The sequence below is a fragment of the Rana temporaria genome, chromosome 5, assembly GCF_905171775.1.
Source record: "Rana temporaria chromosome 5, aRanTem1.1, whole genome shotgun sequence".
NCBI classification, from domain to species: domain Eukaryota; kingdom Metazoa; phylum Chordata; class Amphibia; order Anura; family Ranidae; genus Rana; species Rana temporaria.
Window position 1 is genome coordinate 98,057,526 of NC_053493.1, and position 20,216 is coordinate 98,077,741.

The 20,216-nt window shown below is 43.4% G+C and overlaps 1 protein-coding gene across 1 annotated transcript in view; it reads right to left on the minus strand.

Moving 5' to 3' along the window:
• HIBADH (3-hydroxyisobutyrate dehydrogenase) overlaps positions 1-20,216 on the minus strand; it is a 201,105-nt gene that overhangs the window by 151,962 nt on the left and 28,927 nt on the right. Inside the window, exon 3 of the mRNA XM_040352920.1 lies at positions 1,649-1,758. Within this exon, the coding sequence (XP_040208854.1) occupies positions 1,649-1,758 (110 nt within the window). The remainder of the gene's footprint in view (positions 1-1,648; positions 1,759-20,216) is intronic.

The following is a 20,216-nucleotide window of genomic DNA, read 5'->3' on the forward strand; positions in this document are numbered from 1 at the left end:
TGCTCTGTACTTATCAGTGTTTTCATAAAGACCGATTGGAAACTGCAATGAGCATTGCCATTATTCAGGTGTTCAGAAAATTTAAAAGGCAAAATGTTCACATACATTTATGTAATGCCATCCAAAGGCCACATTGGCCTTATAAGCCACTCGATGACCGCTGCTATATAGTAACAATTACATTATTTAAAAAAAAAATAAAAATCTATGCTTCTTCTACAGCGTGTTCTAAAGTTTGTTAGATAAAACATGACAGAGGCTCAACCTTTTTTAATGTGGAGTCCTAGGGCCAGATTCACAAAAGAGATACGACGGCGTATCTCCTGATACAACGTATTTCACGCAAAGCACGGCGGGAAAATTAAAAACGAAGCATGCGCAGTACGTTCGGCGCGGGAACGCGCCTAATTTAAATGGTCCCCGCCCCATTTGAATTAGGCGGGCTTGCGCCGGACGTCTTTACATTACTCTGCCACAAGTTTACACTCAAGTGCTTTGGGAATCAAGCACTTACGAGGAAAACTTGCGGCGGTGTAACGTAAAGACGATACGTTACGCCGCCGCAGATCTTTATGAATCTGGCCCCTAATTCTCAACGTGACATTTTCTGAGACTTAAGTTAGGATATATCGAAACTCAACAACAACGTAAAAAAGGAGAAGTATGGCCAAAGCTTTTTTGGTCCTAGTTTTCTTATGGATTACAGGAGTGCGGTCCTTTCTGCACTGCTGTGACCTCTTTTCAGCCAATAGTCGGCTTAAGTCCCCTGTCAGCTGGCATCAGCCAGTCCAGGCTCTGGATAAATCCTGACTTGAGTCGGGACCCACCCAGATGTCTGGAACAGCAGCTTGCATTTTAGCGCTGGAGGAGCAGAGCAGAAAACCAGTGACTGGCAATCACCGCTCTCTGCTCAGAGCAGAGGGGAAAACTGAGCAATCACCGGTGTTTGATTGCTCAGCTCTCAGCTCAGTGGCAGCGGGGGACAGAAGCAGCATCTGATTGATGCTTCATCCACCAGAGTATAAAAGTTATTGTTTTTTTATAACCCATTCTTCTCTTTTAAAATCCCAAATAGTTAAAAATCTTTAGATGTGGTGGATATTTCTTTATTTACACTCTATGATCACCTGCTCATCTGGCCAGTAACACACTTCCTGTCCAAAAGTGACAACACTCAGCCTAGGACACGAAAGCATGTTGTTAGCACTACAGAACACCTCCCCTCCGCCCTCATTGCCATACCTGCTTAACATAAGGTGCATATTTGTGTATATTTGATGTGTTTAGATGCACGTAAGGTGCATAGGGCAGCACTGAATTTCTTCTTCCACCCACTTCCTGTAAGCTCAGGGCATCAAGGTCATGCCCTGCAGAAGAACACTGCAAAAAGAAGGATTCTCCCTAAAACCAATAGAATGAAAGACTCATCATAATTTCTGTCATTGCCAAAAAAAAAAAAAATATTCTGTTTTCCCATTTCTAGCCCTGACCCGTGTTTCCTATGACATATGAAACAAACACTCAGATCTAAGCGAGCAGCTGACATTTGCATAATTAGACTTATTTGAATAGCTCAGCTAACATTGGAGCAGTGTCAATATTTAGCACATACAAATGAGTTAGTCAAAACAGCCGCGTAAACACCTACTTCAAAATTCCATTTGGACCCGTGTATGCTTCAATGGCATTCAAACTTGATGGCAACATAGTGATTATTCGGTCAGCCTTGTCAGCAACATCAGATGGCGATTCTACAATCTATAAGGGGGGGGGGAATAAAAGAGTCTTTAAATTAACAAAATTTGGAGTAAAATTATGCATGGTCATATGGATAAATAAATATACCTTTTAATGCTCACACTATAAACATACACACATTGATGATCACGTATGGGATAGAAAAATGCATGGCCTTGTGAATAAATGTACAATTCCACAATCATTCAGGTAAAAGGAAAAAAACAGCTTTGAGTAGGGGTGCAACGGATCGTCATTGATCCGTGATCCGAACCGAAAAAGATTGATCTGAACCGCACACACGTGATCCGAGGATTGTTTTCTAAAAAAAATAATAATTTGCACATGTTCAGTCCACACACAGCGTGGTCATGGCGAACGGAGGAGCTTGAATGCCCCGCGTCATTTAAATCCCCTGTATGGGAGCATTTTGGCTTCCCTGTCAAATATAATGATGAAGGAAAGAGGTTAGTGGATAAAACCGTGACGGTGTGTAGGCACTGTGGCACAAGAATGCCATATGACAGTGGGAACACATCAAGTATTGTCACTAGGGGTGCAACTGATCCGTACAGATCAGCACCTTCAGGTCGGGACACACGGCGATCCACGGGCCTCCCGGTCCATAGGAAAGGCCGCGGCTTCGGCCTAGCTATCGAAGCGGCGGCCATCGAGGTCCACCCGGCGCGGGGGATGCAGGCTGCTCCTCGGAAGTTTGTGGGCACTTGAGCTCAATATGTCATTGACTCCTAACAGCCCAGCGATGAGCTCCATGCTGCACCTTGAGGAATCCACACGAGGAGCCGCTGCCGCCGCCGCACCGGGCGTCCTGCTGCTTGCCAGAGAGGAGGCGATCGGGGGGAACTGTATGGACTGAGCACGTAGGGGGGATTTTCACTAGACACTCAGCCCACCGATCAATGACACTAAAGGGATCTGATGATTGGGATAGTTCAGGTCACAGTAGGGAACTGGTGACACCACTTTCGTACATGGGGCTGCGACTTCCACTTGGCTGCACATATAAGTATTGCGAGATGCAGTTATTTCAACACAAAACAGAGCTTATACGCTTAAATACAGTATTTGTAAAAAGAAAGGAAGAAAGAAAGAAAGAAAGAAAGAAAGAAAGAAAGAAAGAAAGAAAGAAAGAAAGAAAGAAAGAAAGAAAGAAAGAAAGAAAGAAAGAAAGAAAGAAAGAAAGAAAGAAAGAAAGAAAGAAAGAAAGAAAGAAAGAAAGAAAGAAAGAAAGAAAGATCAAAATTGAGCTTGATGTCAGGGATGGGTGGTACCCAGCAGCCATCAAACACCAGACAATAATTGGGCAGCTTAAGAAAGGGGTTGGACCACATACACGTAGCGGCCTGCCCAGATCCCATCGGCTGGTGTTTGATAGCTGCTGGGTCCCACCCACCCCGGCCATGTCGCGCCCACCCCCGACATCAAGCTCAATTTTGACAGCTCCTCTCTCTGCATTCAGTTATGTGTCAGTTTCACATACTCAGCGGCTCTGGCAAGCATCAAGCACCACGCTGAGTGTGGAGAAGGGAGGAGGAACACTTGTGGGTGCGGTCAGTGTTAAATATCGGCCGATGCCGATTAAAAATGGCCAAATATCGGCCGATATATTGGTCAACCTCTAAAACACACCAGAGGGCATCTAGACGCATCAATATTTACTAGAGTGCATCTTAACGCATCAAATATACAACAGAGAGCATCTAAACTAGGGCTGCAACTAACGATTATTTTCATAAATCGATTCGTTAGCCAATTGTTTTTAATAAATCGGATAAAATCGTGAAAAAAAAAAAAATGTAATATGCCATTTTTTTTTTGTTTATTTCAAATAACGGGGGTTGTGAATATCCCACTGACATCAGCAAGGAGGAGAGGCGCGGACGTGCCTGGTCACATGAGCGCCGCTGTATTCTCGTGAGAATACAGAGGCGCCAACGGCTTGCACAGGGGAATGTAATACTGGGACAGAGGCTGGACTAGCAGGGAGGAAGGTGCGTGCCGTTAGACCAACTAACCAATGAAAATTGTAGGCAACGATTTTCATTATCGATTAATCGTTTCAGCTCTAATCTAAACACATCAAATCTGTAACAAAGTACATCGAAACTAGGAGTGCAACGGATCAAAAAAACTGACGCTTCTGACAGTGGCGGAACTACCACCATAGCGACCCACGCGGGCGCTATGGGGCCCGCAGCCGAGTGAGGATCAGGGGGGCCCGGCAGGAACGTTGTTCCCGTTAGCAGCTGTGGCTGCTTACACACACACACTGCTCCAGGCACGCTCTGCCAATGAGAGCACACTTCCGAGGGATCTCATAGAGACTTCAAAGCTCTGACACAGCCGAAGGGAGACCGGGGATGCAGAAGATTTCATTTCCTGCCTCTGTGCCGTGCCGATTTCTGAAGATGAGGTCAGGTAGGTGGAGAAGCATGGCTTTCTATGTGGAGGAAGGAGGGGGTGAGAATTCCTGCCTGGAGCAGTTTATTTTAGTGGGGAGGTTAAGGAAAGGGGGTGGGTTTGCTTTTGGAGAAGGACCCCCCTCCCCCCTGTAAGTTTCTTGTAGAGAAGTTTACAGGGGGTGGTTATTGGCAGGGATTTGGTTCTGGGTGGGAAGTTTGTTAAATGAAGGGAGATATTATTTAGCATTAGATATGAGGGAGATATTTTTGCCTTGAGGTGTGATCAGAGACAGGGGGGTTAATATTGTGGGGATATATGAGGGAGGGTGGTGTTTTTCAGTGGGGAGTTTTGCTTGTGGGGGTTCTTAAGCAGTAGAGGGGGGGATTTTTTCCTTTAGTTCACACTGATGTGGCTCTGCAAGGTGTATTTTGTGTGGGCATGGCAGCCCATTTATACTGTGTGGGCTGCTGTGCCTCCTTAAATACAAAGAAAAGGTCAAAAGGACCCTCCACCATTTCTGGAGTCGCAGCCCGCACAGGAATCGCAAATGCAGAGCAGTTCCCACATCGCATGTCTCCTGTCGGCAGTTTACACTGCCCCATATGAACTGCTGGGAGTGCCAATTAAAACTTAATGGCACCCCCAAATCAGTTCGCATATCGCAGTGCGATCTGCAAATTCGGACAGGAATTGAATCACATGGGTGTGAACACCCAGGGCTCAAGTCCTGCGGGAACGCATGGGAACAACGTTCCTTTACTTTTTCCACAGCAGGAATGCCGTTCTCATTGTCAAGGTGCACCGACCTCCCCTACCTTGGTCCTCCTATTCCTCCTCCTCCAGCGGCCGCTGTTACAAAGTCCCAGCTCTAGTGATGGGTGAACACTGATTCATTGGCAAATTGAATCAATGTGATGTAAATTATAGGAGCCGGGACTTTGTTACAGCGGCCACTGGAGGAGGAGGAGGTGGACTGAGGGAGGGGAGGACGGGATGGCGCTGGGATATTCAAATCCCAGATTCAGACACATGCCAGGCTTCATTGCTAGACACAGATCAGGCTGCATTGCTGCACACTGATTAGGCTGCATTTGATGGACACTGGCAAGGCTGCATTTCATGGGCGCTGATCAGGTTGCATTTCATGGGCACTGATCGGGCTGCATTTGATGGACACTGGTAAGGTTGCATTTGATGGGCACTGGCAAGGCTGTATTGATGGGCACTGATCAAGCTGCATTTGATGAGCACTGGCAAGGCTGCATTGATGGGCACTGATCAAGCTGCATTTGATGGGCACTGGTAAGGCGGTAAGGCTGCATTACTGGGCACTGATCAGGCTGCATTTGATGGGCACTGATCACGCTGAATTGTATGGGCACTGGTAAGGCTGCAATAATGAGCACTGATCATGCTGCATTTGATGGGCACTGGCAAGGCTGCATTGATGGGCACTAATCAGGCTGCATTTGATGGGCACTGAGGAGTGAGTGGCCCAGGGCAGGCAGCCTGAGGAGAGGGGCCACAAGCCGGCATACTCAGCAATCCCAAACTTACTCTTCTGCACAGATTAACACATGTGTGCATACGCATTGGGGCAGCAGGGGTCCCACACATTGGAGCCTGAATAGAAATATAGTGCAGAAGGAGTCCCAGTTGTTGCAACTTGTTTTAGAAATTCCCTGCGAGGGAACCATTATCACACAGTGTGGTGTGTTTTATTGTTAGTATAGCATACAGATTAAATTATTTTGTTGTTACATCTGTGCTATATTTATTTGTTTAATGCATGTGAATGTTAGATGTGTCCTCAACTCATAAACTGGCGCTTCACAATAAATATTGCAGTTTATTCATTAAAAAAGTAGTACATAAAACATACATATGCTGTGTGTATGTATATATATATATATATATATATATATATATATATAGAGTAATCTCATGTTGTGAAGGGACATTTCTAAACACGTGCCACTACTATAGACACCCAGCAGGTACCATATTTAAAGGATTTTTTTTTTTTCACTTTAAGCATCATTTAAATCGCTGCTCAAGAAAAAACTACAGTTTTTAAAACGTTTTTTTCCATTGATACATGTTCCCTGGGGCAAGACCCGGGTTCTCAAAGACGTTTTCCAACAATAACTTGAATATTGGGCTTTAAAATGAGCACTTTTTTGAATTCGAACGTTCGAGCACGTTCGCTGCATGGGGCACAGGTCACGCTGCATGGGGCACAGGTCACGCTGCATGGGGCACAGGTCACGCTGCATTGACACTAGGGCGGCTCTGGGGGGCCCCATACAACATTTTGCTATGGGGCCCTGTGATTTCTAGTTACGCCCCTGGCTTCTGATTGTTCCTCGGATCATTTTTCGAATCTGCAAAAAAAAAAAAAAAAAACATTTGCAGCCTCACTGTGCCCCAAATTGCAGCCTCACTGTGCCCCAAATTGCAGCCTCACTGTGCCCCAAAATTGCAGTCTCCCCAGGGCAGAGGAAGTGAGAGGGTGGCCAGCAGGGCCGGATTTCCTTTCCCAGCTGCCCCAAGGCCAGGTTCCGCAATGCACCCCCTCCCCACCAACCGAACCAGACCCCCAAATCAACGGAGAATGGCAATTGGAACGGTTAGTTCAAATGTTTTTTTTGTTTTTTTTTACTTCAATCACTTTTTTATTTTTGTACAATTTTCTTATTTTTTATATTCTTTACTTTTTAATTACTTTTTTTATTTCATGAATTATTATTTCTTATTATTTTATCAAATTCTTTTCACTTAACTTTATTGCTATCACACACAGGAGAAAACAATTTCCTGTGTGATAGCAATTGGAGGTGACAGCTTCTCTTTACTGACCCCGTCACCTCCAAAAACAGGAGTCCTAGCACTATGCTAGAACTCCTGTCACAGCTGAGATGGGAAGAGCACAGCTCACCCCTCTCACTGTGTACATAGGCAGCAGGGACAGGAGACCGACTCGCCACTGGAGGGGGGAGGACGGGGTGGAAAGGAGGAAGTCCTGAAGAGCCAGCCGAGAGAGGTATGTGGGGGGAGGACGGACGGCAGCACACATTTTCTGCTAGAAAGCAACTCACCACCTGTATGTTGAAACTGTCTCCTCTCTGCTCGCACACAGCCCCGCCTCCTCCTAACCCCGCGCTGTGATAGACAGAACACATCCCAGCATTGGACCCGCATTCTGTCTATCACAGCGCAGGGTTAGGAGGAGGCGGGGCTGTTTGCGTGCAGAGCGGAGACCGTTTCAATGTATGTTTTACCGCTCTGCGAACCCGCGGCACACCGCGGATCACGTGGGTGCCGATCCGAAGTCATTGATCTGTGCCGTTTACGAATCAACGACGACCTGCTGCACTACTTATCAAAACACATTAAAAACACACCAGAATGCATCTAAAACGCATAAAAAATACACCAGAGTGCATCGAAACGCATATAATAAGCACCAGAGTGCATCGAAATGCATCAAAATCACACCAGAAAGCATATAAAAGGCATCAAAAACACCAGAATGCATCTAAACGCATAAAATATGCACCAGAGTGCATCTAAATGCATACAAAAAATACACCAGAGTGCATCTACAAACACATCAAAAATATTGATGTGCAGAGAGGATTTACAAGGCTCTATTCACAGTGTTATTTTAGAAATACACATTATTTCAGCCATGGGACTGTAAGGGTTAAATTTCATTCACAACATGTTCTTACAGGAGCCGTATCCCTATTAGATCTGTATACGGAGCCTACAGGCTGAATTCACAAAGCTCACAAACAAGATTGCTGAGAGGCATGTTGAGCCCATTGAATATTACATTTTGGAAAGTAGACACCCCAAGCTATTTTCTGGGAGGCATGGTGAGTATCTTACAGCTCTCATTTTCTCAAAACTTTGTGACAAAAAGCGAGATCTGCAAAATACCATACCTTTCAGCAAATAGGTTGGGGCGTATACTTCCCAAAATTGGGTCATGGGGGGGGGGGGGGGGTTGTGTAAGTGTGTCCTATTCTGCGATATGCTGTACCCTACACCAATACTGCACTAGTGTGTAGTAGTGTTCAAAACATTCACCAATGCAAAGACCAGGATTGTCAGGACAGCTGGGACAATAATAACGGGTGTCACGCCTAAATCCGCACTTGGACACATTTTCTTTGGGGGGGCTCGTTGGGTAGGGGTACTCTCAAGGACATACGGAAAATGCCTCTAATCTAGTAGGCTTTCTGAATTTGGTTGGGGATGGTGAGGTGCAGCACCGCCTGGATACAGGAGGGCTCAGACCATATCTCCCTGGAATTTATGAAAAGATCTAGTCCGTCCTGAAGCTTTGTATAGCACAAAAGCATTCAGCAAAGCCAATTGAAATAAGTAAACAGACACTTTTTTTGTACCAGCGTCTGGCCTTCTGGGCAACTAGATACAGCGCCAACAACTGGTCGTGGAGGTCCACCCCTCCCTCAACTTCACAGCAAGCAATTTATTACACTTCAAGCAGGCTCTCTCACCCAGCCTAAAAACGGGAATCTACAAGCTGCTGGGGAAAAGCCCTGGTGATTAGAACGCACAGTGCCATATGCGCCAATCTGATGATCAAACAAGTGACTAAAAAGTGTCACGCTTGTGTAATAATTGTCCACATACAAGTGGTACCCCTTTCCGAATAAGGGTGACACCAAGTTCCACACAATCTTGCCAGCGCTCCCCATGTAATCTGGGCAGTTCTCCGGCTCTACGTGACCATCTTTTCCCTCATAAACCATAAAACTATATGTATAGCCTGTGGCCCTATCACAGAGCTTATACATCTTGACCCTGTATCTGGCACGCTTGCTGGGAAGGTACTGTTTGAAAGACAAGCGGCCAGAAAATTTAATCAGGGACTCGTCAACGCAGACAACTTGATGGGGAGTATACAAGGCTGCAAAATGTTTGTTGAAGTGGTTTATGAGGGGGCCGAATTTTGTAGAGCCGATCAAATTCAGGGTCTCCACGAGGACAACAAAGTTAATTGTTGTTGAAAAGCATTAACCACAAGATCTGCTCGTATCGTGCCCTGGAAAAGGAGGCAGAGAACACGGGCACATGGTAAACTGGGTCAAAGGGCCAATATAACCGCATTTCACTCAATTTAACTATGCCCATGTCGAGTGAAATGCCCAGAAAGGTCTTAAAAAAGGAAACTAATTGCTTTCCATTCTTTGGCAAGGGAGGACTGGGGATTAGCGGTGATGTATTGACCAACATACAAATTAGTTTGGTCCACAATAGATCAAGTGCCGTAAAATCAACTGTTTCCACCTGAATTCTGGGTTGGCCAGTGAATGGGGGGGGGGGGGGGCAGGGGGAGCACAGGTTCTGCAGAAGTAGTGGGGACCCAATCAGGATTGCCAAATTCTGCAGGAAGGAAACTATGGGCACGACGGGCCTGTCTTTGTCCTCTTGGTGGCAGCAGGACACTACCCTGCCGGGCGATCAGGGGGTTAAACCTTTATTAGGTAATAAATGGTGGGTGCCCTGACGCTATAAAAAGCAAAACTAACCAACCAGCGTCACCCGTAACACTTATACGGTGATCCCTGGTGAAAGGGTTAACTCTAGGAGCAAATCAAGGGGTTAAACCTTTGAGGGGGGGGTAGGGGTACCCTGGACCCACAAATCGATGGCCACCCCCTCACTACGGATCACTCTTTGAGCCCCCCACCCGCGGCAAGGCAGGGATGTACCTGTACGCCATTCTGCCGACGTACATCGGCGTGCAGTGGTCGGGAAGTGGTTAAGTAGTCGATTATGTTGTGAAGTTTGGAGTCCAGTAGATTTTTTAGAGGCGTGTGTTGGACCGGCTGTGAGGGGAGGTTGGAGGCCAGTATGTTTTTTAGGCATGTGATGTGGAGTTGTGCGTTCTTTGGTGGTGACCATAGCTGCCTTCGAAGCAGCCGACCCGTGTTCAATTCCAGGTCAACTCCATCTCCAAGTACTTGGAGTCCTCAAAGAGAAAAAGCACTATACAAAAAGGTGAGTGCATCTAAACGCATTGAAAATACATCAAAGAGCATTTATATACCGTATTTATCTTCATATAACGCGCCCCGGCGTATAGCGCGCACCCCCAACCTAGAAGGAAAATTCCTGGAAAAAAAAATACTTACAGTTCGGATGCCCCTCGTCGGTGTCTTGCCCAGCGTCCATCGGCGGCCTTGTCCGGTGTCCTTCTGCGGCCATCATGGTGTCCTCCCCGCTGTGTTTTTCAGCCAATCCCTGCTTCCCGCGCTGTGTTTGAACCACTCCGCTGACATATGCCGAGCGCAGTACACTCGGGCAGGCTCGGCTCCTCTCGCGTAAAGGATGTACAGGGCGTGACCGCGAGCGGAGCCGAGCCTGCCCGACTATACCCGAGTGTACTGCGCTCGGTATATGTCGGCGGAGTGGTTCAAACAGCGCAGGAAGCGGGTATCGGCGTATATCGCGCACCCATGATTTTGCCCTGATTTAAGGGAAAAAAAGTGCGCGGTATACGCTGATAAATACGGTATATTATATATATATATATTTAACACTGACCGCACCCACAAGTGTTCCTCCTCCCTTCTGCACACTCAGCGCGGTGCTTGCCAAAGCTGCTGAGTGTATGAAACTGACACGTGATGTGTGTGTAATTATATATATATATATATATATATATATATATATATATATATATATATATATATATATATATATATATATATATATATATATAGTTTTACACCTCTCTTACCTTAGCTAACTGCTCCAGGTCTGTCAGATTGAAAGGGTTATTTTCCCCAATTGCCGTTTTGAGATCTCTCCACTGGTGCTATATAGGATTTAGATCTGGGCTCATTGCTGGCCAGTGCAGTACTATCCAAAGCTTTATCTTAAACCATTACTAGGCGTTTGATGTGTGCTGTGCAGTGCAAGTTCAACTTACAGATTTTTCTGTAAAGGTGAACTTACCCTTTAAGATCTCTGGAGATGGACTTGAAACCTTGAGATTATCCATGCTTTTCCACAATTTTTATTCTCAAACCCTTTAGAAAATTCATCGCTGCTCTTGCTCTTCTCCATGCGGCACACAGAGACACACAACAGAAAGGTTAAGTAAATCTTTTACCATTGTAACTGGTTTCCGGTGTGATTTTTTTAATTTCAGCACCTGTTAATTGATACAGGCAAGTTTATTACAAACAGGAACATTACGAACTTGGAAGGCAATTATTTCTTAAAATTTTGAGAAAGTGACAATAATTTTGTCCAATCCATTTTTGGAGTTGTGTGGAGCGTGTCAGATTTTTTTTTTTGTATTGGTAGGACTCAAAAAGCCAAAACAAAGAAAAACATGAGAATGCCTAAACATTTGTAAATGCAACACTTTTCTGGACAAAGTGGTGCATTATCTTAGAGAAATGCCAGGGTGCCAATATGTTTGGCCATGACTGTATATTAGGTATCCTCATGCACACCAGACATACAGATTTCATAAAATATTTGCCTAAGGTTTCCATTTGTCCGATTTAAAAAGCAGAGCTCCACCCTAAAGTGGAACTTTCGCTCATCGGAACCCTCCCCCCATACGGTGTCACATTTGACACCTTTCAGGGGGGGAGCAGATGCCTGTCTAAAGACAGGTATTTGCACCCACTTCCGGCCACACAGTCTGCGGGCAGGACGTCAGATCTCCCCCCCCCCTCCCCCGTTGTGTTCTGGGAAAATCTCGGCTCCCAGAACACAGCGCACACGACTCGTGCATGCGCCGTAGGGAACCGGGCAGTGAAGCCGGAGCGCTTCACTTCCTGGTTCCCTCACCGAGGATGGCGGTGGGGGCAGCAGAGTGACGATCGGTCGCTCATCCTCTGCTGCCGACAGCACAGGACAGGTAAGTGTGCTAATATTAAAAGTCAGCAGCTGCAGTATTTGTAGCTGATGGCTTTTATTTTTATTTATTTTTTCCAGCGGACATCCACTTTAAAACACAGCTATTTTCTTCACCCTTCAAGTTTTTAATTTCATTTCTAGGGAAAACTTTATTTTTTCATAACTGGACAACATAAATCCACACAAGTAGCTTATTTTACTTTCAAAGCTAATGTAAAACAAGCTGAAGCTAGAAGTTGATTGGTCGCTATGTACAGCAGCTCTACATTCAGTCTGCTCAGATTTTAGTTCATTTTTTCTCAGGTTCATGAACATAAAACCTGCTCAGCAGTGCAGGGTGTTAAAAAAAATGCTTCTCAATGTCACAAAAATGTTTTTGTTATTAAATAATTAAAAAAAAAAACAAACACACACACACACACACACACACACACACACACTTTTTTGCAAGCTACATGTAATGGATGTGGTGTGAATCCAGCCTCAAACATGAGTAATAAAACCTTGTTTACACCGAATGTGTTAAAGTGGAACTTCGCCCAGTTCTTCTAATTTTTGGCACTTTCATTTTTTTTTATTAAATTTTTTGAGGGGTGGGGGGTATATTCTTTGGTTTTGGCAGGTACCCATTTCAAGCCAGATCACCATGGCCATCCGAGTGGAAGTTCGTCTCCCCCAGTCTTCTGGGACATGTCACAGAAAGCTGCGGGACTAGTCACATAGCAGCGAAACGCACGTACGCTCAGTGAGAAGCTGCAGTCACAGCCAGCTTCCCAAAGCAAACATGCCAGCGCCAACAGGCGAAGTGCTGACTCTGGTAAGGACTGTGCTGGATCTTTGGACAGGTAAGTGTCCTATTAAAAGTCAGCAGCTACAGTATTTTTGTTTCAGACTGAAGAAACGCTTTAACCACTTGTTATAGAAAAAAGTGGGGTTGGGACTTTAAATGAGGCATGTGGTTTGCACCACCACAGGCCTCCATCCCTGAAAGGGTTTAAAAAATGGAAGGTTGGGACTTTAAATGAGATGCGATTAGCATAATGCGGTTGAATATACATATGGAAAATACAAAAATTCTTACCATAATAGTCAGGCTCAAAAATACCAAACCAAAGAAGCACAAAACCAAATTCATCTGTCTAACTGTATGTAATTAAAACAGAGGTTTAGTTGCAGTCATTTGCAAATGTCTGGGAAGCTGCAGGCCACGTCACGGCACTCTATGTAACTGCAGTCCTAACTATGAATTTAAAGGCCTCCAAAAGGAGGAACCCAGGTGTGCTAATTAATAGACAGGGAGCAGAAGGCAACCTAGAAACGCCCCTATCTATGGTTGGTCTGGCAAATGAGAGCACTGAAAAGACAAAAAACAGGGGTGAAACCAAAACATGCCTACCAAACTAAAATACCACCAAACTGGATGCGGACCACATCAAACTGGGTCAGCTAGTCAAAAAATGACAATGCATGAATTAACTTTGTTGGTGGCAGATCTGTGGAGGCAATTATGTAACACTCCTGAATCGCATCTCCATCCCTTGGTTATGGTTATAGAAAAAAGTGGGGTTGGGACTTTAAATGAGGCATGTGGTTTGCACCACCACAGGCCTCCATCCCTGAAAGGGTTTAAAAAATGGAAGGTTGGGACTTTAAATGAGATGCGATTAGCATAATGCGGTTGAATATACATATGGAAAATACAAAAATTCTTACCATAATAGTCAGGCTCAAAAATACCAAACCAAAGAGGCACAAAACCAAATTCATCTGTCTAACTGTATGTAATTAAAACAGAGGTTTAGTTGCAGTCATTTGCAAATGTCGCATCTCATTTAAAGTCCCAACCTTCCATTTTTTAAACCCTTTCAGGGATGGAGGCCTGTGGTGGTGCAAACCACATGCCTCATTTAAAGTCCCAACCCCACTTTTTTCTATAACAATAACCAAGGGATGGAGATGCGATTCAGGAGTGTTACATAATTGCCTCCACAGATCTGCCACCAACAAAGTTAATTCATGCATTGTCATTTTTTGACTAGCTGACCCAGTTTGATGTGGTCCGCATCCAGTTTGGTGGTATTTTAGTTTGGTAGGCATGTTTTGGTTTCACCCCTGTTTTTTGTCTTTTCAGTGCTCTCATTTGCCAGACCAACCATAGATAGGGGCGTTTCTAGGTTGCCTTCTGCTCCCTGTCTATTAATTAGCACACCTGGGTTCCTCCTTTTGGAGGCCTTTAAATTCATAGTTAGGACTGCAGTTACATAGAGTGCCGTGACGTGGCCTGCAGCTTCCCAGACATTTGCAAATGACTGCAACCAAACCTCTGTTTTAATTACATACAGTTAGACAGATGAATTTGGTTTTGTGCTTCTTTGGTTTGGTATTTTTGAGCCTGACTATTATGGTAAGAATTTTTGTATTTTCCATATGTATATTCAACCGCATTATGCTAATCGCATCTCATTTAAAGTCCCAACCTTCCATTTTTTAAACGCTTTAACCACTTAAGACCCGAACCATTATGCAGGAAAAAGGACCTGGCCAGTTTTTGCGATTCGGCACTGTCGCTTTAACTGACAATTGCACGGTCGTGTGATGTGGCTACCAAACAAAATTGGCGTCCTTTTTTTCCCACAAATAGAGCTTTCTTTTGGTGGTATTTGATCATCTCTGCAGTTTTTATTTTTTGCGCTATAAACAAAAATAGAGCGACAATTTTGAAACAAAAATTTTTTTTTTTACTTTTTGCTAAAACAAATGCCCCCCCCCCCAAAAAAAAAGATTTCAGTTTAGGCCGATACATATTCTTCTACATATTTTTGGTAAAGAAAAAAAAAAAAAAAAAAAGACGCAATAAGCGTTTTTGGTTTGCGCAAAAATTTATAGCATTTATCAAATAGGGGATAGTTTTATGGCATTTTTATTAATATTTTTTTTTTTTTTTACTACGAATTGCGACGATCAGCTGTTTTTTTCGTGACTGCGACATTATGGCAGACACATCGGACAATTTTGACACATTTTTAGGACCATTGTCATTTTCACAGCAAAAAATTCTATAAAAATGCATTGTTTATTGTGAAAATGACAATTGCAGTTTAGGAGTTAACTACTCGGGAGCGCTGTAGGGGTTGTGTGACCTCATATGTGTTTCTAACTGTAGGGGGCGAGGCTGGACGTGCGACGTCACTGATCGCCTTTCCCTATATCAGGGAAGAGACGATCAGTGACATTGCCACTGTGAAGAACGGGGAAGGCATGTTTACACACACACACACACACACACACACACACACACACACACACACACACACACCCACCTCTCCCCGTTCTTCAGGTCCTGTGACGGATCGCGGGACACTGGCGGTGATCGGGGCCGCGGAGCTTCGAACCGGGTCGCCGGCTGGGCACTTAAAGGGGACGTACAGGTATGTGCCTGTGCCCAGCCGTGCCATTCTGCCGATGTAAATGTGCAGGAGGCGGTCCTTAAGTGGTTAAGCAGTGTTAAATAAAAGCACAAGAACACAATATTGCTGTCTGTGGCCAGTTCACACCAAAGAACTGCCTTGGTATACGCTGGGAAAACATGAACACAATAATTCTGAATCTAAAAATTACATTCTGAAATGACAAATTCCTTTAACAGATTAGGAAACTAAAATCTACCTAAATTTCCAGTAAACCTAATATAGCAACACATAACAAGCAAATGTAACGAGTAGCGCGAACACTAGTCACAGCAAGAGAGCTATGGGAAACCGATAAGGGCAGTAAACGAAAACATGCATGTACCATGCGATTTTACAAGGCCGCACAGACAATCAAATATCTCACATTCTTGTGATTTATGCAACCTATACACATTTAAGTTCGTGGAGGAAAACACACTTTCATATTGTAAGAATTCATGTTCTAATAAAAAAAAAAAAGAAGGGAGGGCACAGCAAATGGAACACACACACACACACACACACACACAGGAGGGGGATTATATATATATATATATATATATATATATATATATATATATATATATATATATATATATATATATATATATATATATATATATATATATATATAGTATTCGCAACACTTCACTTTTTTCACCTTTTGTTATCTTACAGCCTTATCTATATATATATAAAACTCAACGTGTGTGTGTGTGTGTGTGTGTGTATGTATGTATGTATGTATGTATGTTCCAGCATCACTTGGAATATAACCTCTGAAGGTAAGAAATACATAGATACTTAAAGGGGGCGTACCATCATCCAGGATATAGATATATAAATTTTGGTTCTGAGGTCCCCGAACCAAAGAACCAAATAGGAGAAGATTGGGGCCAAGATTGGACTATCGCGGTACTGGTAGCGTTAATATGGAATGTAAGAAAAGAACAGGTAAGTAAATAAAAACCATTTTATTAAATACAGTATCAAAAAAAAGGATACAGTAGGGGAATACAGAATTAAAAAACAAAACGACCAACATAACACCAATGTAGTAGTCCCCAGGAGGGGGAGAGGAACAGAGGGTTGAAAGTCATATCGAACATCTTAACTAGTTTCGCGGCTTCTGCCGCTTCATCAGAAGAAGGTCTACAATTAAAATGACAAGACGTCAAACAATTAAATATTAAACAATTGCAAAAAATAATAATAAATAAATTGGGGAACAAGAGACTCGGCTGCTCACCTAAAATCCCCCCACACACAGGAGGCGGGGAGGGTGGCTGCCACCACATGGGGTACCAGATGGCGACAGGGGGGCGCTTAAGTAGACGGTTGGACCTACTAGTTGGGTATATACTTATATACCCAACTAGTAGGTCCAACCGTCTACTTAAGCGCCCCCCTGTCGCCATCTGGTACCCCATGTGGTGGCAGCCACATGGGGTACCAGATGGCGACAGGGGGGCGCTTAAGTAGACGATGGGGTATGGTTTGTAGAATTTTAAGAATTTTTTTTTTTGCTTAATGCATTTTGGAATAAGGCTTTAACATGCCAAAAATGTGGAAAAAGTGAAGCCCTGTGAATAATTTCCAGATGCACTGTGTGTATGTATGTGCAGATTAAGGATTTAAGCAGCACAGATGGAGAAAACTCCTGCAGTGATAAAGTTAGACCTCTGCCCAGCCGCAACGTACCAATGGTTGGAAGTAGGGGTGAGCTCCCGCGTGTTCGCACCGCCCACGTGCAGAGCCCGCCAGGAAGTCTGCACTGCGCTAATCACAGGCAGGGAGACATTGTCCCAATGCATGACATGATTTGGAAAAAGCACACACCAGTTTAAACTGCTCGAGCAGCCACATGCGAGTGGCCCAGGGAGCTACTGCACAGCCGAGAGCCCTCACCAGCTGCAAGCCTCAGTGTGCCGTATGTGCTGAAACAGTTCAGCCCGGGGAGAAAGTCAAAAGCAGACCCGGTAAAAGAGATGGGGGTGAACCCAAGCACCCCCTGTGCACGCCTATGGTTGTAATTATTTTTGGCTCTATATGAAGAAATCTAGCTCAAAATTGACTTTCTTGGAAAAAAAAAAAATCATAATAATTCTATATTAGTTGTCTGCAAAAGAAGACTCTTGGTAACTACCTCTCTGGTGGGTAACGAGTCCTTGCTTGGCTCTTCTGAAGAGCTATGGTTGCCATTAGATTCTTTAGCAACCAATGCTTCTTGGTGTATCAGGTGCCTGGTCCCCTAGCTACGTGCAGTGGTTCCTCCTGCTGTCCCATACCTTACTACTGCCTCCTGTAGCAATATGGTGGCAGTGGACAGCAGACACATCTAAAATACCTAGAAGTGTTGAATGCAAAAAAATTTGTGGGAGGTCTTTCCCCCCCCCCCCCAAGTTTCAGTGTCACTTCAAAAGGGAAGTTAACTTCAAAACAAATATCGTATTAATGGATGGACATTACTAGGTCATTCTTGAATCTTCCTAGATCAGGACATAATTTGGTATTTATGCAAAACTAATAGGATACATAACTGGATCAAATGTTTTTTCTTTCATATTTTTGTAGAATTCCTTGCACACGCTGAATGAAAAATGCTGACGATAGGGTTTTTGTGGCGACTGGTAGTAGTGCTTTAGTAGCTTTTTTTAGAAGCATTTAGGTACATTAGCGTTTTTACAGTACATGAAAAGAAAAAAAAAAAAAAAAAAAAGTTAGTAACGTTTAGCATTTTTTTTGCTGAAAAAAAAAAAACGTTCTGCTTCTGGACGCTGAAGCTCACAAAACAAAACACTAGTGTGCATGGAGCCTTTAAGATATTGTAAAACATGAGTCTTTTTTTTTTTATAGCAATACTGAAAAATTATTATTTTGGAGAAAAAGGAAATATAGTTATAGCACATCATGAGTTTCAAGTAGACAGTTTATAAATACTGATGATCTAACATGAAATTACAGGAAATTATACTGCTTAAAAAAACCTTGCAGCGTACAAAGAATAAAAACACTGCATTTTGCTTTTGTTTAAAGCATGGGCACGCCATCATAAAATAGGTATGCACTTGTAAAAAGAGAGTCCTGGAAAGCACTTTATTGTGGGGAAAGGATGGCAATGCCTTCACACTTTTATGCCAAGTAAGTAACTGTGTAGAAGTCACGGTCCACAGTAACAAGAATGCCTAGTACCCTTCAAAAGCTCAGCAGGGAGTTCCTTTCTGCCTGGACTGAAAAGGAACATTGCTGTCTACCACCACAACGCCCAGTGAAAGAGAGAGATCTTTACTTGCTAATTAGGTCTGTTGGAATACATCCACCGTGTTCCAGACTTATGGGGCAGATGGCCCCAATAAGCAGGTGGAGACCTGCAATAAAATTTACAGGACCTATTTTTGAGATGGGTTACATCATAAGCAAAGAAAACATTCAAAAGAAAAAGGAAAAAAAAAAAGACAGGTGTCAGTTTAGCACAATAGTGTTGTCAGATGTGCGTTATACAGTAAATACGGTATATTAAATATTTTGGAATTAAGCCATATGATTGCTTTTAACACTGGAATTTGAAAAAAGCCCCCCCCCCCCCCACCATTTTCTGCCTCAGCTCAGCATAGCTTTAAATAAGGCATTTCCTGGAACACTATCCATGCTAAACCTTGGGGCAAAAGAAATCGAATGTCATTGATTTTATTGAAAAGCTCCGTGGTCCTATCACAAGGAAAAGGAAAATTACTGCACACTTCAACATGGCAAAAGCTCTTTTTAGGGACATGCTTCTGGAAAACCAACACGCAGAAAAAAAAACTATTACTGTATAGAAATATATTTATAAAAAATAAAAAATTATATGTATATTTAATTACTTCCGACTTGGTACCAAGAGAAACATGAGCAGAGTAATGGGCGCATTAGGGTGCAGCTGGTTCTTCACTGTCCAACTACAGGCTGGAGGCAAGGATGATGACCTAGCGGTATTGCTCAAATGTAAATGGGGGAAAATTTGGTCATTGACCTGGCTGTTTTGTCTGGAAAATTCTGTGGCAGACAAGACAGCTCTCATTTAAACCAAGTATTTAGGCCTGATTCACACATATGCAGGTTACAGTTTGCATATTGCATGTTCATTTTGCATTTTTTCAATACATTGAAGTCTATAGAACCAAAAACTAGAAAAAAGTCCCTGGCCCTTACCATAAAATGCACAGATGTGAACTACATCCATAGGAAACCATGTTAAATGGACTGTAGTGTGTTTCTGCAAATCTTAAACGCACTAAAAAATGCATAAGTGTGAATCAAGCCTTTGTCGTTTTCCTGAAGTTAAGCATTAAAAAGCCTTTTTTTGCAATACTGTAAAAAAACATGGTATAGAAAATACCAATAATTAAGGTTACTGTCCGACTTCACTTCTTTAATGCTCCATTCTTTAGAATTCCTTCAGCCACAGGGCAGTTTATAAGGAACATGGTCAAATGTGAAAATCAAAGTGTCTTGTTGACCTGGTTGGTCCTCCAAAATGAAGATTACGATTTGCAGTAGATACTGGTGGTCTTGGATCACCCATCATCCTCCTAAATTTTTCAAATATTCCCAGCAACTAGAACATTGCACTTAAATTCCTGTAATTCTCCTTCCATGACCATTGCTACCCCATGGAAGAATTTTTGTTTATTATGAGTAAAAATTTGATAT